The sequence below is a fragment of the Salvelinus alpinus genome, chromosome 31, assembly GCF_045679555.1.
Source record: "Salvelinus alpinus chromosome 31, SLU_Salpinus.1, whole genome shotgun sequence".
NCBI lineage: Eukaryota > Metazoa > Chordata > Actinopteri > Salmoniformes > Salmonidae > Salvelinus > Salvelinus alpinus.
The window spans coordinates 9147367-9172736 of NC_092116.1; the positions used below are offsets into that span (position 1 = coordinate 9147367).

At 41.9% G+C, this 25370-nt stretch overlaps 1 protein-coding gene across 3 annotated transcripts; it reads left to right on the forward strand.

Annotated features, from left to right (window-relative positions):
* Positions 1 to 1747: 1747 nt before the first annotated feature.
* Positions 1748 to 22454, forward strand: LOC139561016 (NLR family CARD domain-containing protein 3-like). Of its 3 annotated transcripts, XM_071377817.1 has the most exons (10): positions 1748 to 1966; positions 2154 to 2274; positions 3142 to 3258; positions 9966 to 10050; positions 10297 to 10525; positions 13751 to 15560; positions 15843 to 16016; positions 16116 to 16289; positions 18806 to 18852; positions 18970 to 22454. In XM_071377817.1, exons 2-10 carry the CDS (start codon positions 2192 to 2194, stop codon positions 19506 to 19508), a joined length of 3258 nt encoding a protein of 1085 aa, XP_071233918.1. In that variant the 5' UTR covers positions 1748 to 1966; positions 2154 to 2191; the 3' UTR covers positions 19509 to 22454. The 3 variants fall into 3 exon arrangements, with proteins under 3 accessions (XP_071233918.1, XP_071233917.1, XP_071233919.1); XM_071377816.1 differs by having other exon boundaries at positions 15843 to 16289; XM_071377818.1 differs by lacking the exon at positions 3142 to 3258 and having other exon boundaries at positions 1829 to 1966; positions 15843 to 16289.
* Positions 22455 to 25370: the final 2916 nt, after the last annotated feature.

Consider the following 25370-nt stretch of genomic DNA (forward strand, 5'->3'; position numbering starts at 1 on the left):
GATGCAGCACTCCATCACTCTCCTTCTTGGTCAAATAACCCTTACATAGCCTGGAGGTGTGTTGGGTCATTGTCCTGTTGAAAAACAAAGGATAGTCCCACTAAGCGCAAACCAGATGGGATGGCGTATCACTGCAGAATGCTGTGGTAGCCATTGCTGGTTATGTGTGCCTTGAATTCTAAATAAATCATGACAGTGTCACCAGCAAAGAACCCCCATACCATCACACCTCCTCCTCCGTGCTTCATGGTGGGAACCACACATGCGGAGATCATCCGTTCTTCTACTCTGCGACTCACAAAGACACGGCGGTTGGAGCCAAAAATCTTGAATTTGGAATCATCAGACCAGAGGACGATTTCCACAGGACTAAAGTCCATTGCTCGTGTTTCTTGGCCCAAGAAAGTCTCTTCTTATTGGTGTCCTTTAGTAGTGGTTGCTTTGCAGCAATTCGACCATGAAGGCCTGACTCACACAGTCTCCTCTGAACAGTTGATGTTGAGATGTGTCTGTTACTTGAACTCTGAAGCATTTATTTGGGCTGCAATTTCTGAGGCTGGTGACTAATGAACTTATCCTCTGCAGCAGAGGTAACTCTGGGTCATCCTTTCCTGTGGCGGTCCTCATGAGAGCCAGTTTTATCATAGCGCATGATGGGTTTTTGGGACTGCACTTGAAGAAACTTTCAAAGTTCTTTACATTTTCCAGATTGACTGACCTTCATGTCTTAAAATAATGATGGACTGTTGTTTCTCTTTGCTTATTTGAGCTGTTCTTGCCATAATATGGAAAAGGTCTCTTACTAAATAGGTCTATCTTCTGTATACCACCCCTACCTTGTCACAACACAACTGTGGCTCAAACACATTAAGAAGGAAAGAAATTGCACAAATTAACTTCTAACAAGGCACACCTGTTAACTGAAACGCATTCCAGATGACTACCTCATGAAGCTGGTTGAGAGAATGCCAAGAGTGTGCAAAGTTGTCATCAAGACAAAGGGTGGCTACTGAAGAATCTCAAATATAAAATATATTTTGTTAACAGTTTTTTTGTTGTCTTCACTATGTAAATATAAAGAAAAACCCTTGAACGAGTACGTGTTCTAAAACTTTTGACCGGTTGTGTGTGTGTGCATATATCATTTTTTTGTTAGGGGGTAGATCAGCTTTAATATTGCAGATATATTGTGGCTTCCATCAATGTAATTGTCTGCATCATTTCCAATCCACCATATTTATTTTGTAAATTATCTAAAATATTTATTTTAAATATATTTTCCTTTTATTATTTTCACCTAACCCGACCATCCCTCCCCTAATTGGAACAAACTAATGGACAACAAGGCTTCTACTTCCAGCTTATACATACTATATACATTTTACGGACACAGTATATTTTAGTAATTTTGTTTGTTTTTAGTCCCATTCTTCAGCTCCACTCAACCCCTTCCATCTAGCTCTGAACACGATCCAGTTTTGATTTCTATTTGGCATATATTTTTCAACTGTGCTGTGATGTTTCACAAAAGTTAAGCATCTCGGCTAACATTACTATTTTTATTTTCCTGTCACACAAACGTCTAATACTTTCTCTGTGCATCGGACACTGCAGCTCAACCACTGTAAATACACCTCTATGCGCCGTGAATATTATGTTAGGGGGCGTGTACTTCCAGGTATGAAAAAAACTATTTGAAACGTTTTTATTTGTTTTCTGTTATTCTATGCCCAATTTTGGAAACCATAAACGAGAATGTTTTACTTTTGATGACATGTGGCACTTTTGTGTAACATTTTCTTTTTATCATGTTGGCCATGTGGGGACAAATTCATTCAGTTTAGAGACTAGTGATTAGGCCTCATATTATATATATATTTTTTTAAGTAGGCCTCATTTGTTGTTTATCGAAAGTGAAAGTATTCACAATTGTTAACTGCGTAGTTGGAGAGGAGCAAGCAGCAAGGTAAGGACTAGCTGAGTCTATAATATTTAAAGCAAAATAATGTAAAATGAAAAACCATATTACAACATTAGTACAACATAACACAAGTTATAACTTCAACATGATGGGTGCACAAATTGCACAAAGTTTAGCCTACTTAGTCAAGGTTGATGACTGTCTCAACTTGTTTTAATTTCCACAACAATAGGTTATTTATCGTAGCGTACCTCGTCTGCACAGCCTAAAATGAGCCTCCAAGGAGATAGACAGAAGGGAGGCAAGACCTCCAAAGGGAGTCTCTTTGAGAAACCTGACAAAGAAGCCCAAAGGTAAGACGAGCGCTGTTGTCTCACAATGTAAATCATTCTGACAATGATAATGGGGTTGAGTGGAGCTAAAGAATGGGACTAAAACATTTAAAAAAAAAAGATAACTATTGTGAAATATACTGTGTCCGTAAAATGTATATAGTATGTAGAAGCCTAAGCGTTGTTGTCCATTCACGTGACAGGGCATAACCCGGTTCAACCCAGAGCAGCTTAATCGAATCCACTCAGTCTCACCCACTTTTCACAAGTGTTTCTTCGCGCACAATATTGGGCAGCATTTTGGTGAGAGCACATGGCTACTGAGTATCGTAAGATAAATTGTTAAAGAAAATGGACGCATGCCTCCTGGAATGCATCACGTCCTGTGCCCCTTTTTGGTTTCTGTCTTTATGGTTTGTTTGTAGTTTGTTGATTCATTTTTAACTTGCATGGGTTTCAAATGTGTTCCTGAGCCGGAGAATGGCCACTGTGACTGAAATTAGAAAAAGTACTTTCTACTCCACTCTACCTGCTCAACCCAGATCCAAAAGGACCTGTCACTTTTCCACCATGTAACATATACACTTATAATCTACTATTTAGGGGCTAATGTGTACATTCAAATAAAGTGTTGCCATCATTACCATTGTTTACTTATAAAACCTACTTCACAGCTGATTTACTGTTTTGCTTTTGTGGTTTATCACTGAAGATAATCAGGATAATAATTTTGTAGCAAGGTCAGAAAAGCACCTGCCCTTTAAGATGCGCAGTACCTACTCTTTTCTGACCTTGCTTCACTTGCATCAAGCTCGGTGTAATCTGCTGTGCCAACTAAAACCATTTGGTTTGTTATTCACCTCTAAAAGTCTCTTTGTTGTATTGAAGCACAATCCAGGCAAAAAGACCTCATTCACCTGCACCCACCTGTGTGTCCATGAAGAGTGACTGGTCAATAGATGCTCCAATAGACCTCCGCAAAGGAGACTTTTATAACAAACAAAGGTAACAAAGAACATACATTAACATTTTCCACTATTTGAAAACATCAAAGTGCATTATCAGTGGAACAATTATTTTTCTAAATGAAACTCAGAGTAAATGTGATTGTGTGCTTTGGACAGGGTCCAGCAGGAGAGGTCAGTCTCACATGAACCCAGCATTGTGTCCTTTAAAGGGATACTTTGGGATTTTGGCAATGAGGCCATTTTGGTCATTTTCACACCCCTTTTATTTTTTCCATATTTTGTTGTGTTACAGCCTGAATTTAAAATAGATTCAATTTAGATTTTGTGTCACTGGCACACACACAATACCTCATAATGTCAAAGTGGAATTATGTTTTTAGAAAATGTTACAAATTAATTCAAAATGTAAAGCTGACATGTCTTGAGTCAATAAGTATTCAACCGCTTTGTTATGACAAGCTTAAATAAGTTCAGGAGAAAATATGTGCTTAACAAGTCACATAAGTTGCATGGACTCACTCTGTGTGCAACAATGGTGTTTAACATGATTTTTGAATGACTACCTCATCTTTGTACCCCACACATACAATTATCTGTAAGGTCCCTCAGTCGAGCAGTGAATTTCAAACACAGATTCAACCACAAAGACCAGGGAGGTTTTCCAATGCCTCACAAAGAAGGGCACCTATTGGTAGATGGGTAAAGGGGGGAAAAAAGCAGACCTTGAATATTAATTTGAGCATGGTGAAGATAGTTTTCTCCTGAGGATGGATCAACAACATTGTAGTTACTCCACTATACTAACCTAAATATGATGGTGGCTGCATTGTGTTATGGGTATGCTTGTCATCGGCAAGGACTAGGGAGTTATTTAGGATAAAAATCAACAAAATAGAGTACATTAAAAATCTTAGAGGATAACCTGGTCCAGTCTGCTTTCCAACAGCTGTAACACAACAAAATGTGGAATAAGTCAAGGGGTATGAATTCTTTCTGAAGGCATTGTACTTCCCCAGCGAGTTCAGATGAACTCGTAGACAGGGCTGCTAACTTTCGAAGATAGCTTGGAGAGAGATTTCCTACGGTTAAAGTCATTGGCGCCACCCCTAGTTGAGGAAAATTGATGTTTTAAAGCTTATTTCCTGCAATTCTACATTGTTTAGGCCCTTGACCAGGGTGAAATATTTGTATTTTTTTTATCACAGGTTGGATGTATTCAGGATTCTTTTTTAAAGTCGAATACACACTCAAAATTCAACCACTTGGTTTTAAGTTATTTTAGATTATTTGGGCATAGTATTTAGAGTATGTTAACTGGGGGAGATTGAATTACATTGGTTTTTGGTTAGAACATGCTAATATTAACAGTTGGTAGCAGTGACTAACCATATGATGGATTGCAGTCTTTCCTTGTCCATAAGAAACAAACATGTAAATATGTCATTAATTTGGGTGAATTAGGCTATCCCTTTTAAAATAGGACCACAGAAAATCATCCTGCCTAGAGGTAGCTCTCTAAGAGGGTTGGCCACCCCTGATCTATGTTTACAACAGTGGAAGCTCCTCAGAGGAGGAAGGGGAGGACCATCCCCTTTTTCTACCCAATTTCATGATATCCAATTACGATCTTGTCTCAACTCCCGAACGGGCTCAGGAGAGGCAAAGGTCGAGTCATGCGTCCTCCGAAACAGGACCTGCCAAACCGCACTCCTTAGCACCCACGCGCTTAACCCGGAAGCCAGCTGCACCACTTTGTCAGAGGAAAACCGTTCAACTGACGACCGAAGTCAGCCTGCAGGCGCCCAGCACACCACGAGTCGCTAGAGTGTGATGAGCCGAGTGAAGCCCGTCCAGCCAAACCCTCCCCTAACCCGGACAACGTTGGGCCAATTGTGCGCCACCCCATAAGGGACTCCCGGTCACGGCCGGATATGACACAGCTTGGGATTGAACCCGGGTCTGTAGTGTGATGCAGTGCCTTAGACCGCTGTGCCACTCAGGAGGCCCCTCAGTGAATTTCATTTTAAAAAAGTAATACATTTAAAAGTTTGCCTTTTTAGATTAAACTATACTAAATACAGTGGGGAGAACAAGTATTTGATACACTGCCGATTTTGCAGGTTTTCCTACTTACAAAGCATGTAGAGGTCTGTAATTTTTATCATAGGTACACTTCAACGGTGAGAGAGGGATTCTAAAACAAAAATCCAGAAAATCACATTGTATGATTTTTAAGTAATTAATTTGCATTTTATTGCATGACATAAGTATTTGATACATCAGAAAAGCAGAACTTAATATTTGGTACAGAAACCTTTGTTTGCAATTACAGAGATCATACGTTTCCTGTAGTTCTTGACCAGGTTTGCACACACTGCAGCAGGGATTTTGGCCCACTCCTCCATACAGACCTTCTCCAGATCCTTCAGGTTTCGGGGCTGTCGCTGGGCAATACGGACTTTCAGCTCCCTCCAAAGATTTTCTATTGGGTTCAGATCTGGAGACTGGCTAGGCCACTCCAGGACCTTGAGATGCTTCTTACGGAGCCACTCCTTAGTTGCCCTGGCTGTGTGTTTCGGGTCGTTGTCATGCTGGAAGACCCAGCCACAACCCATCGTCAATGCTCTTACTGAGGGAAGGAGGTTGTTGGCCAAGATCTCGCGATACATGGCCCCGTCCATCCTCCCCTCAATACTGTGCAGTCGTCCTGTCCCCTTTGCAGAAAAGCATCCCCAAAGAATGATGTTTCCACCTCCATGCTTCACGGTTGGGATGGTGTTCTTGGGGTTGTACTCATACTTCTTCTTCCTCCAAACACGGTGAGTGGAGTTTAGACCAAAAAGCTCTATTTTTGTCTCATCAGACCACATGACCTTCTCCCATTCCTCCTCTGGATCATCCAGATGGTCATTGGCAAACTTCAGACGGGCCTGGACATGCGCTGACTTGAGCAGGGGGACCTTGCGTGCGCTGCAGGATTTTAATCCATGACGGCGTAGTGTGTTACTAATGGTTTTCTTTGAGACTGTGGTCCCAGCTCTCTTCAGGTCATTGACCAGGTCCTGCTGTGTAGTTCTGGGCTGATCCCTCACCTTCCTCATGATCATTGATGCACCACGAGGTGAGATCTTGCATGGAGCCCCAGACCGAGGGTGATTGACCGTCATCTTGAACTTCTTCCATTTTCTAATAATTGCGCCAACAGTTGTTGCCTTCTCACCAAGCTGCTTGCCTATTGTCCTGTAGCCCATCCCAGCCTTGTGCAGGTCTACAATTTTACCCTGATGTCCTTACACAGCTCTCTGGTCTTGGCCATTGTGGAGAGGTTGGAGTCTGTTTGATTGAGTGTGTGGACAGGTGTCTTTTATACAGGTAACGAGTTCAAACAGGTGCAGTTAATACAGGTAATGAGTGGAGAACAGGAGGGCTTCTTAAAGAAAAACTAACAGGTCTGTGAGAGCCGGAATTCTTACTGGTTGGTAGGTGATCAAATACTTATGTCATGCAATAAAATGCAAATTAATTACTTAAAAATCATACAATGTGATTTTCTGGATTTTTGTTTTAGATTCTGTCTCTCACAGTTGAAGTGTACCTATGATAAAAAATTACAGACCTCGCCTCCCGGGTGGCGCAGTGGTCTAGGGCACTGCATCGCAGCACTAGCTGCGCCACCAGAGACTCTGGGTTTGCGCCCAGGCTCTGTCGCAGCCGGCCGCGACCGGGAGGTCTGTGGGGCTACGCACAATTGGCCTAGCGTCGTCCGGGTTAGGGAGGGTTTGGCCAGTAGGGATATCCTTGTCTCATCGCGCACCAGCGACTCCAGTGGCGGGCCGGGCGCAGTGCGCGCTAACCAAGGGAGCCAGGTGCACGGTGTTTCCTCCACACATTGGTGCAGCTGGCTTCCGGGTTGGAGGCGCGCTGTGTTAAGAAGCAGTGCGGCTTGGTTGGGTTGTGTTTCGGAGGACGCATGGCTTTCGACCTTCGTCTCTCCCGAGCCCATATGGGAGTTGTAGCGATGAGACAAGATAGTAATTACTAGCAATTGGATACCACGAAAATTGGGGAGAAAAGGGGGTAAAATTTAAAAAATATATATAAAAAAATATATAATAATAATAATTACAGACCTCTACATGCTTTGTAAGTAGGAAAACCTGCAAAATCGACAGTGTATCAAATACTTGTTCTCCCCACTGTATATTCATGTCACCAAATAATCAATTAAAACACACTATTTTGCAATGGTCTACAGTAGCCTCAACAGCACTCTGTAGGGTAGTACCATGGTGTAGGCGGAGGACAGCTAGCTTTCGTCTTCCTCTGGGTACATTGACTTCAATACAAAACCTAGGAGGCTCATTGTTCTCACCTCCTTCCATAGACTTACACAGTGATTGTAACAACTTCCAGAGAAGGTCCAACCTCCAAGCTATAAGAGCTCTTGCAGCATGAGCTGACATGTTTTCCACCCAATCAAAGGATCAGAGAATGAATCTAGCACTGAAAGCATAAGCTACAGCTAGCTAGCACTGCAGTGCATAAAATGTGGTATAGTTGAGTAAAAGAGAGAAAAATACAATAGTTGGAACAGTTTTTAACAAATTAATTTCTTCAAAAATGAACAAGAAGCAAGAGGGGGAGAGATTTATTTTCACTTTCATTTTTGCTTACTTAGCTAGCAAATGCAGCTAGCTAGTTTAGCCTGCTCAAACACCCTCCTCAAACAGAGGGATGCTATGTTAGCTAGCTGGCTATGACTATCCAATGCAACACTGGAACTCTTCCAAGTCAAGGTAAGTTTTTGGTTTTACACTGACTGGCCCCATGGCAATAAATTAGTAACTGCTTACTGACTATACAGTCGTGGCCAAAAGTTTTGAGAATGACACAAATATTTATTTTCACAAAGTTTGCTGCTTCAGTGTCTTTAGATATTTTTGTCAGATGTTACTGTGGAATACCGAAGTATAATTACAAGCATTTCATAAGTGTCAAAGGCTTTTATTGACAATTACATGAAGTTGATGCAAAGAGTCAATATTTGCAGTGTTGACCCTTTTTTTCAAGACCCCTGCAATCTTCCCTGGCATGCTGTCAATTAACTTCTGGGCCACATCCTGACTGATGGCAGCCCATTATTGCATAATCAATGCTTGGAGTTTGTCAGAATTTGTGGGTTTTTGTTTGTCCACCTGCCTCTTGAGGATTGACCACAAGTTCTCAATGGGATTAAGGTCTGGGGAGTTTCCTGGCCATGGACCAAAAATATTTATGTTTTGTTCCCTGAGCCACTTAGTTATCACTTTTGCCTTATGGCAAGGTGCTCCATCATGCTGGAAAAGGCATTGTTCGTCACCAAACTGTTCCTGGCTGGTTGGGAGAAGTTGCTCTTGGAGGATGTGTTGGTACCATTCTTTATTCCTGGCTGTGTTCTTGAATGGTCTCAGGATGCTTTACTGTTGGCATGACACAGGACTGTTGGTAGCGCTCACCTTGTCTTCTCCGGACAAGCTTTTTTCCGGATGCCCCAAACAATCAGAAAGGGGATTCATCAGAAAAAATGACTTTACCCCAGTCCTCAGCAGTCCAATCCCTGTACCTTTTGCACAATATCAGTCTGTCCCTGATGTTTTTCCTGGAGAGAAGTGGCTTCTTTGCTGCCCTTCTTGACACCAGGCCATCCTCCAAAGTCTTCGCCTCACTGCGTGCAGATGCACTCACACCTGCCTGCTGCCATTCCTGAGCAATTTCTGTACTGGTGGTGCCCCGATCACGCAGCTGAATCAACTTTAGGAGACTGTCCTGGCGCTTGCTGGACTTTCTTGGGCGCCCTGAAGCCTTCTTCTCAACATTTTAACCGCTCTCCTTGAAGTTCTTGATGATCCGATAAATGGTTGATTTAGGTGCAATCTTACTGGCAGCAATATCCTTGCCTGTGAAGCCCTTTTTGTGCAAAGCAATGGTGACGGTACGTGTTTCCTTGCAGTTAACCATGATTGACAGAGGAAGAACAATGATTCCAAGCACCACCCTCCTTTTGAAGCTTCCAGTCTGTTATTCGAACTCAATCAGCATGACAGAGTGATCTCCAGCCTTGTCCTCGTCAACACTCATACCTGTGTTAACGAGAGAATCACTGACATGTCAGCTGGTCCTTTTGTGGCAGGGCTGAACTGCAGTGGAAATGTTTTTTGGGGATTCAGTTCATTTGCATGGCAAAGAGGGACTTTGCAATTAATTGCAATTCATCTGATCACTCTTCATAACATTCTGGAGTATATGCACATTTCCATCATACAAACTGAGGCAGCAGACTTTGTGAAAATTTATATTTGTCATTCTCAAAACTTTTGGCCACGACTGTACACTGTAACGTTACTGCATGATTGTAGCATGTTTACTAATGCGTTAGTCAACATAGCTAATAGCACTATGACGTTACTTTAGCTAATTTGGTGACAACGATGTAGGCTGTGTATAGCGGTTATGATATGGTTTGGCTTGGAAAGTTTTTTTTAGTTTTTTTCCTGGTCACAATACAACTGATGTGTTATGCATTGAAGTCCACAAACGAAGGGAAAAGGTGAGAGGAGGAGAGCGCATAGTTGCGAGAAGGAATACAACGTGGCTGCTATGAACGTGAACTATGTTTACGCGTGATCAGGGGTGTATTCATTCTGCCGATTCTGGTGAAAACGTTTCAATTTTTTTTAACGTGATAATCTAATATCTTGCCCACAGCGATGAACAACAGAGATCAGAGTCTGAGATTCCCAGTGGTCAGTCTTCCCAGGATCATAAGGAAGATCTGTCCTCCATTTTCAGGGTAGGTTGTACTTTCTCATACAGTAACTAAAGTAGAAGTAAGGATCGTCCACACCTAGAATGATAACCATTATCAATAACCATGACGATCATCAGCGAGCAGCCACAATACAGTACGCTTTATGGTTCTACACACCTTTCAATCAACTTATAAAACACATCCTACCTTAGTTAGTTGCATGTCATGGTGTATTATTAGTTTACTGAAGTGTTATTTTGAAATGAATATGCTTTTTCTTTTTTTCAGTCTGTTGAAGACAGTATCATCACTTTTGTGAGAGGGGAGTTGGAAAGATTTAAGAGGATTTTGTGTCCAGATCTCCCAGAATGCTTTGAGAGTCAGAATAAAGATGCAAAAGCAGTGGGCTCTGAAGATGAGAAGCAGCAGAGCAATGCCAGAGAGGGGGCTCTGAAGATCACACTGCACATCCTGAGGAACATGAACCAGAAGGAACTTGCTGACACGTTGGAAAAAAGTATGAATTATTTGTCTGTAGTCTTTTTATACCAGATTAATGTACCCTTTTACATACTTAAAACTATCATTTAGATCATTTATAGGAAATGAATATTTATGTTAATGAATATACAGTGAATTCGAGAAAGTATTCAGACCCCTTGACTTTTTCCATATTTTATTACGTTACATCCTTATTTTACAATGGATTAAATCAAACATTTTCCTCATCAATCTACACACAATACCTCAATGACAAAGTGAAAAAAAGTTATTTATGTTTGCAAATGTGTGTTTATATATACAGTGGGGAGAACAAGTATTTGATACACTGCCGATTTTGCAGGTTTTCCTACTTACAAAGCATGTAGAGGTCTGTCATTTTTATCATAGGTACACTTCAACTGTGAGAGACGGAATCTAAAACAAAAATCCAGAAAATCACATTGTATGATTTTTAAGTAATTAATTTGCATTTTATTGCATGACATAAGTATTTGATCACCTACCAACCAGTAAGAATTCCGGCTCTCACAGACCTGTTAGTTTTTCTTTAAGAAGCCCTCCTGTTCTCCACTCATTACCTGTATTAACTGCACCTGTTTGAACTCGTTACCTGTATAAAAGACACCTGTCCACACACTCAATCAAACAGACTCCAACCTCTCCACAATGGCCAAGACCAGAGAGCTGTGTAAGGACATCAGGGATAAATTGTAGACCTGTACAAGGCTGGGATGGGCTACAGGACAATAGCCAAGCAGCTTGGTGAGAAGGCAACAACTGTTGGCACAATTATTCGAAAATGGAAGAAGTTCAAGATGACGGTCAATCACCCTCGGTCTGGGGCTCCATGCAAGATCTCACCTCGTGGGGCATCAATGATCATGAGGAATGTGAGGGATCAGCCCAGAACTACACGGCAGGACCTGGTCAATGACCTGAAGAGAGCTGGGACCACAGTCTCAAAGAAAACCATTAGTAACACACTACGCCGTCATGGATTAAAATCCTGCAGCGCACGCAAGGTCCCCCTGCTCAAGCCAGCGCATGTCCAGGCCCGTCTGAAGTTTGCCAATGACCATCTGGATGATCCAGAGGAGGAATGGGAGAAGGTCATGTGGTCTGATGAGACAAAAATAGAGCTTTTTGCTCTAAACTCCACTCGCCGTGTTTGGAGGAATAGAAGGATGAGTACAACCCCAAGAACACCATCCCAACCGTGAAGCATGGAGGTGGAAACATCATTCTTTGGGGATGCTTTTCTGCAAAGGGGACAGGACGACTGCACCGTATTGAAGGGAGGATGGATGGGGCCATGTATCGCGAGATCTTGACCAACAACCTCCTTCCCTCAGTAAGAGCATTGAAGATGGGTCGTGGCTGGGTCTTCCAGCATGACAACGACCCGAAACACACAGCCAGGGCAACTAAGGAGTGGCTCCGTAAGAAGCATCTCAAGGTCCTGGAGTGGCCTAGCCAGTCTCCAGACCTGAACCCAATAGAAAATCTTTGGAGGGAGCCGAAAGTCCGTATTGCCCAGCGACAGCCCCGAAACCTGAAGGATCTGGAGAAGGTCTGTATGGAGGAGTGGGCCAAAATCCCTGCTGCAGTGTGTGCAAACCTGGTCAATAACTACAGGAGACGTATGATCTCTGTAATTGCAAACAAAGGTTTCTGTACCAAATATTAAGTTCTGCTTTTCTGATGTATCAAATACTTATGTCATGCAATAAAATGCAAATTAATTAATTAAAAATCATACAATGTGATTCTCTGGATTTTTGTTTTAGATTCCTTCTCTCACAGTTGAAGTGTACCTATGATAAAAATTACAGACCTCTACATGCTTTGTAAGTAGGAAAACCTGCAAAATTGTCAGTGTATCAAATACTTGTTCTCCCCACTGTATCTTATTTACATAAATATTCATACCATTTGCTATGAGACTCAAAATTGAGCTCAGGTGCATCTTGTTTCCATTGATCATCTTTGAGATGTTTACACAACTTGATTTGTGTCCACCTGTGGTAAATTCAATTGATTGGACATGATTTGGAAAGGCACACACCTGTCTATATAATGTTCCACAGTTGACACTGCATGTCAGAGCATAAACCAAGCCATGAGGTCGAAGGAATTGTCCGTAGAGCTCCAATATAAGATTTTGTTGAGGCACAGATCTGGGGAAGAGTACCAAAACATTTCTGCAGCATTGAAGGTCCCCAAGAACACAGTGGACTCCATCATTCTTAAATGGTAGAAGTTTGGAACTACCAAGACTTTTCCTTCCAGAAGGACAACCATCTCTGCAGCACTCCACCAATCAGGCCTTTATGGTAGAGTGGCCAGATGTAAGCCACTCCTCAGTAAAAGGCACATGACAGCCCGCTTGGAGTTTGACAAAAGGCACATAAAGACTCAGACCATGAGAAACAAGATTCTCTGGTCTGATGAAACCAAGATTGAACTCTTTGGCCTGAATGCCAAACGTCACGTCTGGAGGAAACGTGGCACCATCCCTACGGTGAAGCATGGTGGTGTCAGCATCATGCTGTGGGGATGTTTTTCAGGGACTGGGAGACTAGTCAGGATTGAGGGAAAGATGAATGGATCCTTGATGAAACACGGTCCAAAGCCCTCAGGACCTCAGACTGGGGCAAATGTTCACCTTCCAACAGGACAACAACCCTAAGGACACAGCCAAGACAACACAGGAGTGGCTTCGGGACAAGTCTCTGAATGTCCTTGAGTGGCCCAGTTAGAGCCTGGACTTGAACCCGATCAAACATGTCTGGAGAGACCTGAAAATACTGTAGCTTTGCAGCAAAGCTCCCCATCCAACCTGACAGAGCTTGAGAGGATCTGCAGAGAAGAATAGCAGAAACTCCCCAAATATGTGTACCAAGCTTGTAGCGTCATACCCAAGAAGACTCGAGGCTGTAATCGCTGCCAAAGGTGCTTCAACAAAGTACTGAGTAAAAGGTCTGAGAACTTATGTAAATGTAATATTTCAGTTTATTTTTTTACATTTGCAAACATTTCTAAAAACCTGTTTTTGCTTTGTCATTATTGTGTGTAGATTGATGAGGTGGGAAAAACTATTTAATCCATTTTAGAATAAGGCTGTAACGTAACAAAATGTAGAAAAAGTCAAGGGATCTGAGTACCTTCCAGTACTTTTTGCACTGTACATGTACCACATTAAAAGTCACATTTTCAGGAATGTTTTCTGCACGATTAGGTCTTCTGGGTGAGCTTGCTGTATGCCAGCATAAACTCAAACTCAATCTGAAGAGAAAGTTTGAATGTCTGTTCGAGGGAATAGCAAAGCAAGGAAACTCAACACTTCTCAACAAGGTCTACACAGAGCTGTACATCACAGAGGGTGGAAGTGGAGAGGTCAATCATGAACATGAGGTCAGACAGATTGAGATAGCATCCAGAGGACCACCAACACAAGAGGTACCAATCAAATCCAATGACATCTTCAAACCTTTACCTGGACAAGACAAAACCATCAGGACTGTACTGACAAAGGGAGTCGCTGGCATTGGAAAAACCATCACTGTACACAAGTTCATTTTGGATTGGGCTGAAGGAAAGGCAAATCAGGATGTCCAGCTCATATTTTCTCTCCCTTTTCGGGAGCTCAATTTGTTCAAGGGGAATCAATGCAGTTTGATCAAACTCCTCCATCACTTTTGCGTTGAAGCAAAAGAATCAGGAATATCCAACTTTGAAAAGTACAAAGTTGTGTTTATCTTTGATGGTCTTGATGAGTGCCGACTTCCTCTAGACTTCCAGAACAATAAGAGCTGTTCTGATGTCACAGAGTCAACCTCAGTGGACGTGCTGCTGACAAACCTCATCAAGGGGAATCTGCTCCCATCTGCTCTCCTCTGGATAACCTCTCGACCTGCCGCAGCCTACCGCATCCTTCCTGATTGTGTTGACCAGGTGTCTGAAGTACGAGGGTTTAATGACCAACAGAAGGAGGAATACTTCAAGAAGAGAATCAGTGATCAAAACCTAGCCAAAATAATCATTACACACATAAAGTCATCAAGGAGCCTGTACATCATGTGCCACATACCAGTCTTCAGTTGGATTTCTGCCACAGTCCTAGAGAAAATGTTGGGGGAAGCAGAGAGTGGAAAGATGCCCAACACACTGACTCAGATGTACACACACTATCTGATTTGCATCATACTGATCAATCTGAAATATTCAGTGGGATCAGAGACATTGGGGGCAGATTCAGAGATTAAAACAGACGAAGAGATGATCCTCACACTGGGAAAATTGGCATTTGAACAGCTGGAGAAAGGAAATCTGATCTTCTATGAGGAAGACCTGAGAGAGTGTGGCATTGATGTCAGAGAAGTGTTAGTGCACTCAGGAGTGTTCACTCAGATCTTTAGAGAGGAGTGTGGGCTGTACCAGGGGAGGGTGTACTGCTTTGTGCATCTGAGCATTCAGGAGTTTCTTGCTGCATTATATGTGTTCCACACATTCATCAACAGCGGTCTAAATCTATTAGACGAACAGGAAACCACCACCAGAAAGCTTCAGATAACCAATGGTATTCCTGTAACTCTTCTTCACAAGAGTGCAGTAGACAAGGCCTTACAAAGTGAGAATGGACACCTGGACCTTTTCCTTCGCTTCCTTCTCGGTCTCTCAATGGAGTCCAGTCAAACTCTCCTACGAGGCCTACTGGCACAGATAGGAGGCATCTCTCAGAGCAATGAGGAAACCATTGAGTACATCAAGAAGAAGATCAGGAAGAATCCCTCTCCAGAGAGATGCATCAATCTGTTCCACTGTCTGAATGAGTTGAATGACCATTCTCTTGTGGAGGAGATCCAAAGCTACCTGTGCTCAGGAAGTCTCTCAGAAGCCCAACTTTCGCCTGCACAGTGGTCAGCATTGGTCTTTGTGTTGCTGACATCTGAAAAGGAGCTTGATGTGTTTGACCTGAAGAAATATTCCAGATCAGAAGAGGGTGTTCGGAGGCTGTTGCCAGTGGTCAAAAGCACCAGGACAGCTGTGTGAGTGCAATGATTCTTGAATTTCTGGAATATCCATCATGCTTTTAGCACTTGGGTGTCCAATTTTATCCGCAAAGGGTTGTGTGGGAGCAGGCTTTTACTTCAACCAAAGCAGTAACACACCTGATTCAACTAATCATAGTTTTCAATCGTCAACTTTTTCAATTGAATCAGGTGTGTCAATGCTTTGGCTGGAGCAAAGGTCTGCACCCATACTGGCCCTTTGTGGATAAGATTGGACATCCCTGATTCAGTCAATTAATCTTAACATTTCTTCTTCAGGCTGAAAGGATGTAATCTCACAGAGAGATGCTGTGAAGAATTGGCCTCAGCTCTCAGCTCAAACACCTCACACCTAAGAGAGCTGGACCTGAGTGACAATGACCTGCAAGATTCAGGAGTCAAGCTGCTCTCTGCTGGACTTGCGAGTCCACACTGTAAATTGGAGACACTAAGGCAAGTATATTTGGAGTTGAAGATGGGAGCAAAAGGGAGCATACATTTTAAGACCGAGCAAGCAATCTTACCAAAACGGTTACATTTATCTTTCTGCAGGTTGTCATTCTGTGGTGTCACAGAGAAAGGCTGTGCTTCCCTGGCATCAGCTCTGAGATCAAACCCCTCTCACCTGAAAGAGCTTGATCTGAGCTACAACCACCCTGGAGACACAGGAGTGGAGCTTGTCTCTGCCATACTGGAAGATCCACACTGTCAACTGCATACACTCAGGTAGTAAAACAATTAGTCAGCCGCATATTGAAAGCTGAAGTGTTGCAGAAATTCTAGGAAGAGAGACTGCAGATTTCTTTCAAACAACAATTTATTGTCAGATTTGCAAAAGTTAAGCAATCAACCATCACTAAGAATAGTTAAGAGTTGAAAAGTTCCACGGACAGAGCTGTCTTTCTCCTTTTATAGAAAGTACATTATTTTATCTTTGACAGTTAACAGATGTGCAAAAACAGGCCATGGGAACAGAGTGGTAAAAAGTAATTTAGCTCGTCTGTGTACATCAAGATAGCTGATATCGCCACCACTCTCTGTTCCTCACTGCACTTCCCACAGACATTACCAGTCAAACGTTTGGACACATCTACTTACTGAAGTTTTAATTATTTTTTTTTTTTACAATTTTCTACATTGTAGAATAATAGTGAACACATCAACACTATGAAATAACACATATGGAATCATGTAGTAACCCAAAAAGGTAGGGGTGGGAGCCCTATTTGGTAAAAGACCATGTCCATATTATGGCAAGAACTGCTCAAATAAGAAAAGAGAAACGACAGTCCGTCATTACTTTAAGACATGAAGGTCAGTCAATCTGGAAAATGTCAAGAACAGTGTAGTCGCAAAAACCATCAAGTACTATGACGAAACTGGCTCTCATGAGGACCGCCACAGGAAAGGAAGACCCAGAGTTACCTCTGCTGCTGAGGATAAATTAATTTAAGTTAACTGCACCTCGATTGCAGCCCTAATAAATGCTTCACAGAGTTCAAGTAACAGACACATCCCAACATCAGCTGTTCAGGTGAGACTGCATGAATCAAGCCTTCATGGTCAAATTGCTGCAAAGAAACCACAACTAAAGGACACCAATAAGGGGGGCAGCAGGTAGCCTAGTGGTTAGAGCGTTGGGTCAGTAACCGAAAGGTTGCTAGATCGAATCCCCGAGCTGACAAGGTAAAAATCAACAAGGCAGTTAACCCACTGTTCCTAGGCCATTGTAAATAAGAATTTGTAAATAAGAATTTGTTCTTAACTGACTTGCCTAGTTAAATAAAAAATAGGAGATTTGCTTGGCCAAGTGGGGGTGCTCTGCTGGTGACATTGTCTGTGATTTATTTAGAATTCAAGGCACACCACAGCATTCAAGGCTACCACAGCATTCAGCAGTGATATGCCATCCCATTTGGTTTACGTTTAGTGGGACTATAATTTGTTTTTCAACAGGACAATGACCCAAAACACACCTCTTAGCTGTGTAAGGGCTATTTGACCAAGAAGGAGAGTGATGATGCTGCATCTGATGACCTGGCGTCCACAATCACCCGACCTCAACCCAATTAAGATGGTTTGGGATGAATTGGACCGCAGAGTGAAGGAAAAGCAGCCATCAAGTGCTCAGCATATGTGGGAACTCCTTCAAGACTGTTGGAAAAGCATTCCTCATGAAGCTGGTTGAGAGAATGCCAAGAGTGTGCAAAGCTGTCAACAGGGCAAAGGTTGGCTACTTTGAAGAATATAAAATATATTTAGATTTGTTTAACACTTTTTTGGTTACTACATGATCCCATATGTGTTAATTCATAGTTTTGATGTCTTCACTATTATTCTATAATGTAGAAAATAGCAAAAAATAAAGAAACTCTTGAATGAGTAGGTGTGTCCAAACTTTTGACTGGTACTGTGGCTAAATTCCTGCCGATCGTAAACACTGGAGGTCACGTACTACGGTCGCACGTTTGACCTCTGTCATTGCCAACAAAGGGTATACAGTGATCCCTCGCCACTTCGCGGTTCACTTATCGCGGATTCGCTATTTCGCGGATTTTCATAATGCATTTTTTTTTTTTTTTTGGTGCATTGTGCTCTGCATTCTGATTCGCTAAAAACTCACTCCCGCTTCTTGTATCAAAACATGCTACGAATTGTGCTATCATTTTGTCGTCTCGTGCAGTTATGTGTACGTACATAAAACAGCTTGGCAAATTTACATTAAGTTGGCCAAATTATCTTGTAATTTCGAACATCTCCTAAACCCATAATGTCGACGAAACGGCCTACACGTGAGTCACTGTATTTGTATACATGTAATAGTTGCTAATTGTAAAAAAAAAAAAAGTTTTCTATTTCGCGGATTTCACTTATCGCGGGTCATTTTCGGAACGTAACCCCCGCGATAAACTAGGGATTACTGTATAACAAAGTATTGAGATAAACTTTTGTTATTGACCAAATACTTATTTTCCACCATAATTTGCAAATAAATTCATTAAAAATCCTACAATGTGATTTCCTGGATTTTTTCCCTCATTTTGTCTGTCATAGTTGAAGTGTACCTATGATGAAAATGACAGGCCTCTCTCATCTTTTTAAGTGGGAGAACTTGCACAATTGGTGACTGACTAAATACTTTTTTGCCCCACTGTATATCTCACAGAGCTTTGAGTTTACATGCTGCTACTGCCACAAAGGGATATTTGCCACTCCAACAGTGTGTTCTGCTTTTTCAACAGTGTGGATCATAATGCTGAGTGCTGGTTGAAATCTGCCCTGAAGAAATGTACGTTTTGAATTGTGCCTATTTTTATATTACAATACATAAATGTACCTGCAATACGTGAAGAGGGTATTCATAGGAACTGTTCCTGTTATTTATTGTCTCTGTCTCTTCCGTCAGATGCATGTGAGCTCACACTGGATCCAAACACAGCACACACATACCTCTCTCTGTGTGAGGCAAATAAAAAGATGACACGGATGGAAGCGGCGCAAGTATATCCTGATAGCTCTGATAGATTTAAGGACTGGGGCCAGGCGTTGTGTAGAGAGGGTCTGTCTGGGCGCTGCTACTGGGAGGCAGAATGGACTGGGAAATGGGCTGGTGTAGGAGTGGCATATAAAGGAATCAGCAGGAAAGGGGAGGGTAATGATTGTGTGCTTGGATACAATGACATGTCTTGGAGTCTGCGCTGCTTTGATGGCTGTTTCAATGCCTGGCACAAGAAGAAGGGGGAAGACATATTGGTCCCCTCCCCTATCCCCAAAAGGGTAGGAATGTATCTGGACTGGCTGGCTGGCACTCTGTCCTTCTACAGTGTCTCATCTAACTCACTGACCCACCTGCACACATTCCAGACGACATTCACTGAGCCTCTCTACCCAGGGTTTAGGCTTTGGTATCATGACACCTCAGTGTCCCTGTGCCAGGTAGAATAGCCCCTTGTGGTATACCTAGAAGAACACCAAAAGGATCAGACTCTAAAATACACTACCACTCAATAAAGGTGAACATTGTTACTGATTATATCAAATTTATAAAGCCCTTCTTACATCAACTGATATCTCGAAGTGCTGTACAGAAACCCAGCCTAAAACCCCAAACGTCAAGCAATGCAGGTGTAGAAGCTCGGTGGCTAGGAAAAACTCCCGAGAATGGCCAGAACCTAGGAAGAAACCTAGAGAGGAACCAGGCTATGAGGGGTGGCCAGTCCTCTTCTGGCTGTGCCAGGTGGAGATTATAACAGAACATGGCCAAGATTTTCAAATGTTCATAGATGACCAGCAGGGTCAAATAATAATAATCACAGTGGTTGTCGAGGGTGCAACAGGTCAGCACCTCAGGAGTAAATGTCAGTTGGCTTTTACTAGCCGATCATTCAGAGTATCTCTACCGCTCTTGCTGTCTCTAGAGAGTTGAAAACAGCAGGTCTGGGACAGGTAGCACGTCCGGTGAACAGGACAGGGTTCCATAACCACAGGCAGAACAGTTGAAACTGTAGCAGCAGCACTGCCAGGTGGACTGGGGACATATGGGTATGTACAGTTGAAGTTGGAAGTTTACATACACCTCAGCCAAATACATTTAAACTCAGTTTTTCACAATTCCTGACATTTAATCCTAGTAAAAATTCCCTGTCTTTGGTCAGTTAGGATCACCACTTTATTTTATGAATGTGAAATGTCAGAATAATAGTAGAGGGAATGATTTATTTCAGCAAATAATAATCAGGAATAAATGTCAGTTGGCTTTTCATAGCCGATCATTAAGAGTTGAAAACAGCAGGTCTGGGACAGGTAGCACGTCCGGTGGACAGGTTAGGGTTCCATAACCACAGGCAGAACAGTTGAAACTGGAACAGCAGTTTCATGTATGATTTTTAAGTAATTAATTTGCATTTTATTGCATGACATAAGTATTTGATACATCAGAAAAGCAGAACTTAATATTTGGTACAGAAACCTTTGTTTGCAATTACAGAGATCATACGTCTCCTGTAGTTATTGACCAGGTTTGCACACACTGCAGCAGGGATTTTGGCCCACTCCTCCATACAGACCTTCTCCAGATCCTTCAGGTTTCGGGGCTGTCGCTGGGCAATACGGACTTTCAGCTCCCTTCAAAGATTTTCTATTGGGTTCAGGTCTGGAGACTGGCTAGGCCACATGCTTCTTACGGAGCCACTCCTTAGTTGCCCTGGCTGTGTGTTTCGGGTCGTTGTCATGCTGGAAGACCCAGCCACGACCCATCTTCAATGCTCTTACTGAGGGAAGGAGGTTGTTGGCCAAGATCTCGCGATACATGGCCCCATCCATCCTCCCCTCAATACGGTTCAGTCGTCCTGTCCCCTTTGCAGAAAAGCATCCCCAAAGAATGATGTTTCCACCTCCATGCTTCACGGTTGGGATGGTGTTCTTGGGGTTGTACTCATACTTCTTCTTCCTCCAAACACGGCGAGTGGAGTTTAGACCAAAAAGCTCTATTTTTGTCTCATCAGACCACATGACCTTCTCCCATTCCTCCTCTGGATCATCCAGATGGTCATTGGCAAACTTCAGACGGGCCTGGACATGCGCTGACTTGAGCAGGGGGACCTTGCGTGCGCTGCAGGATTTTAATCCATGACGGCGTAGTGTGTTACTAATGGTTTTCTTTGAGACTGTGGTCCCAGCTCTCTTCAGGTCATTGACCAGGTCCTGCTGTGTAGTTCTGGGCTGATCCCTCACCTTCCTCATGATCATTGATGCACCACGAGGTGAGATCTTGCATGGAGCCCCAGACCGAGGGTGATTGACCGTCATCTTGAACTTCTTCCATTTTCTAATAATTGCGCCAACAGTTGTTGCCTTCTCACCAAGCTGCTTGCCTATTGTCCTGTAGCCCATCCCAGCCTTGTGCAGGTCTACAATTTTATCCCTGATGTCCTTACACAGCTCTCTGGTCTTGGCCATTGTGGAGAGGTTGGAGTCTGTTTGATTGAGTGTGTGGACAGGTGTCTTTTATACAGGTAACGAGTTCAAACAGGTGCAGTTAATACAGGTAATGAGTGGAGAACAGGAGGGCTTCTTAAAGAAAAACTTACAGGTCTGTGAGAGCCGGAATTCTTACTGGTTGGTAGGTGATCAAATACTTATGTCATGCAATAAAATGCTAATTAATTACTTAAAAATCATACAATGTGATTTTCTGGATTTTTGTTTTAGATTCCGTCTCACAGTTGAAGTGTACCTATGATAAAAATTATAGACCTCTACATGCTTTGTAAGTAGGAAAACCTGCAAAATCGTCAGTGTATCAAATACTTGTTCTCCCCACTGTAGGCACTTTTTTTACCTGTTTCCTCCAGCACCTTCACAAGGTCCTTCGCTGTTGTTCTGGGATTGATTTGCACTTTTCTCACCAAAGTACGTTCATCTCTAGGAGACAGAACGCGTCTCCTTCCTGAGCAGTATGATGGCTGCGTGGTCCCATGGTGTTTATACTTGCGTACTATTGTTTGTACAGATGAACGTGGTACCTTCAGGCATTTGGAAATTGCTCCCAAGGATGGACCGGACTTGTGGAGGTCTACAATTTTTTTCTGAGGTCTTGGCTGATTTCTTTTGATTTTCTCATGTTGTCAAACAAAGAGGCACTTTGAAGTTAGGCCTTGAAATACATCCACAGGTACACCTCCAATTGCCTCCAATTATGTCAATTAGCCAATCAGAAGCTTCTAAAGCCATGACATAATTTTCTGGAATTTTCCAAGCTGTTTAAAGACACAGTCAACTTAGTGTATGTAATCTTCTGACCCACAGGAATTGTGATATAGTGAATTATAAATGAAATAATCTGTCTGTAAACAATTGTTGGAAAAATTATGCATAAAGTTGATGACCTAACCGTCTTGCCAAAACTATAGTTTGTTAACAAGAAATTTGTGGAGTGGTTGAAAAATGTAATTTTAATGACTCCAACCTAAGTGTATGTAAACTTCCGACTTCAACTATAGTTACTGGCTTATAAGTCATTCAAATAAACTGTATAAACAGGTAATGGACATACAGTATTTATAAAATGCATAAGGCTGGGATCATCAACTAGATTCAGCCATGGGACAATTTTTTTCTTGAGCGGATGGTCTTGGGGTCAGAAAACAATCACAAATTATTTGTAGACTGCAAATTGACCGCAAGAAGCCCAAGCAAATATAATATTTGACTCAAACCTTGCTTCCATTTTTATACCGTCACATGTCTCTCTAATGCGTGGGGGAGGGGGGAGCTTAGAAAACTTTGGGGGCCAAATAAGACCACATTTGACCCACGGGCCGCCAGTAGGGGAACCCTGGCAGTGGAATTGACAGTGACATTCTATTTGTAAAAGGAAATATGTGATAGTTTAATCTATGCAAAACAAGAATTTGGTTCTATTGTGGACTAGATTTTACATATTTATTTTTGTTTATTAGAATACAGCGCCATATTCTGGTTACGAAACCATACAGTATGTCTGTCTATACATTATTTAGCATACGTTACTTACAATATCATTCTACTGCAAGACATAATTAAGGCTCATTACATATTTTAAATGTATAAGTCTTGGTTTCGAACCGTTATCACCATAAAGTTACACTACATGGCCAAAAGAATGCGGACACCTGCTCGTCGAACATCTCATTCCAAAATCATGGACATTAATATGGAGTTGGTCCCCCCTTTGCCGCTATAACAGCCTCCACTCTTCTGGGAAGGCTTTTCACTAGATAGTAGAAAGAGGAGGAAGGGAAGCGCTACTAAGGTACACAATAGTACATTTTGGTAGATAGAAGGTGCTCTTTGGTAAAAGGGGTAAATTGGTCATCAAAAAGAAAGGAGGACCAAGGCACTCTTCATATGATTAATTAAAATGCCTTTATTAGTATGGCATGTTCAATAGAAACAAAGTTTTTTTTTAATGGCTTTTCACTAGATGTTGGAACATTGATGCGGGGACTTGCTTCCATTCACCCATGAGCATTAGTGAGGTCGGGAGATTAGGCCTGGCTCGCAGTCGGTGTTTGTGGTGGAATATTTTATTCAAGTGAGAGAGACTTTATTTCTTTAAACAATCATCTTTATTCAATATTGATTAATTATTGCAATGATACCTGATACCAAGATTGCTCAGTCATAGCTGGTTTAACCCCCCCCCCCCATATTGGGGGCACCATAAGCCACTTTGGGTTCCTCCTGTGGGCATCTGCCTCTGGTGCTGTCTCCCAAATGCCAGGATAATTAGGAATACTGAGACCTTTGTTCTGTTCCTCCAGGCCCTCTCTAGCTCTGTGACACTCACCATATCTGATCTATGGAATGCCAGCTGTAGGTTTTTTATCACCAAGCCATCACTTAGTCAGTTGCCAGCCCAAGCTCCATAAAGACTCCTCTCAGTTAACTCAGAAAAGGAGAGAGTCCTAAGAACCTTACCCTATTAAATGAAACAACCATTTGGTGCATAAATATAACATAATCCTGCTACCACATTCCCCCATTTTGGGAATTCTCTCAATTTAAAAGCAGAATTACAAGGTTTTAAAAAATAAAATAAAAAACATTTATTCCTTTTAGTGCTTAATGAACATGACCCAGGACAAGCATCATGATTCCACCATGTATAATGGACTCTATGTCCATTAGCATAAACCTGCTATAGCTCCTGAGTATTATCATCAAAAATTACAATTTGGCAATGGATATAAATCAAATGGATTGGGATCAGTTTCACTCTCAGGACCAGCGTTCACTTCACCAAGGCATGCTGAGAATAGTCATTGGTCAACATTTTTCGGTACACAACATCTTTATCTATGTCACAATCAGCATAACAACAATCAAAACAATCAATCCATAATACATTAATTGCTCTGATTTAACATACTAAAACTTACTCAAATCAACCAGGCAGTTTAAAAAAATCATTCAGCTTCTAAATCATAATTAAAACCCAATTAATTATCCAACCAAAATCTAGAATGACATTGCTCAGTGATTCACATTGGTTCTATCATTCAAAATTAAAACCCTCAACTTAACACACATCAAGACTGGCAGAATGTACATTTATATTACCATACAATATATTAATCTCATAATTCTAGTATTACATTTCTCATCAGGGTTATAATTACAGATCAGTATCTCAATGCATTCTTAGCCTAAATTACTATAAATTTAGCAGTGTATAAACCTCAATCAACCTGATACTCCAAAATAACAATATCAGACAAGTCTAAATCAATTACGGGCAGTTGACGAACCCCCTCCCTTTCCTGGCACTCAATCTTCTGGCATTTTTTTCATTTTTGTTCTTCAGATAGCTTCACAGTGGATGGCCCATGACATGACTAAGTAGTGTGAATACATATGTAAATTAGATATTTCTGTATTTTATTTTCAACAAATTTGCTAAAGTGTCTACAAACATGTTTTCACTTTGTCATTATGGGATATTGTGTGCAGATGGGTGAGAAAACATTTTGAATTCAGGCTGTAACACAACAGAATATATTCTCAAATCTTGAATTGAGAGGGTATGCCCAGGGCCTACTTTTTATTAAAGAAAATGGCAAAAAGCACAGGCCTACCCCTTGTTAGCTTAATATTTTGAAAAAAATTAAACGGATCCGATTATATAAAGTGATATATAACAGCGCCTTGATCAGAGATGGTTTACACTAGAAACAAGCTGTAAAAGATGCATATGGGGATATCTTTGACATTCAGAGGCTGGACTCCAACCTTCTATATCCGAGGAGACAAAACATTTACTTTGCT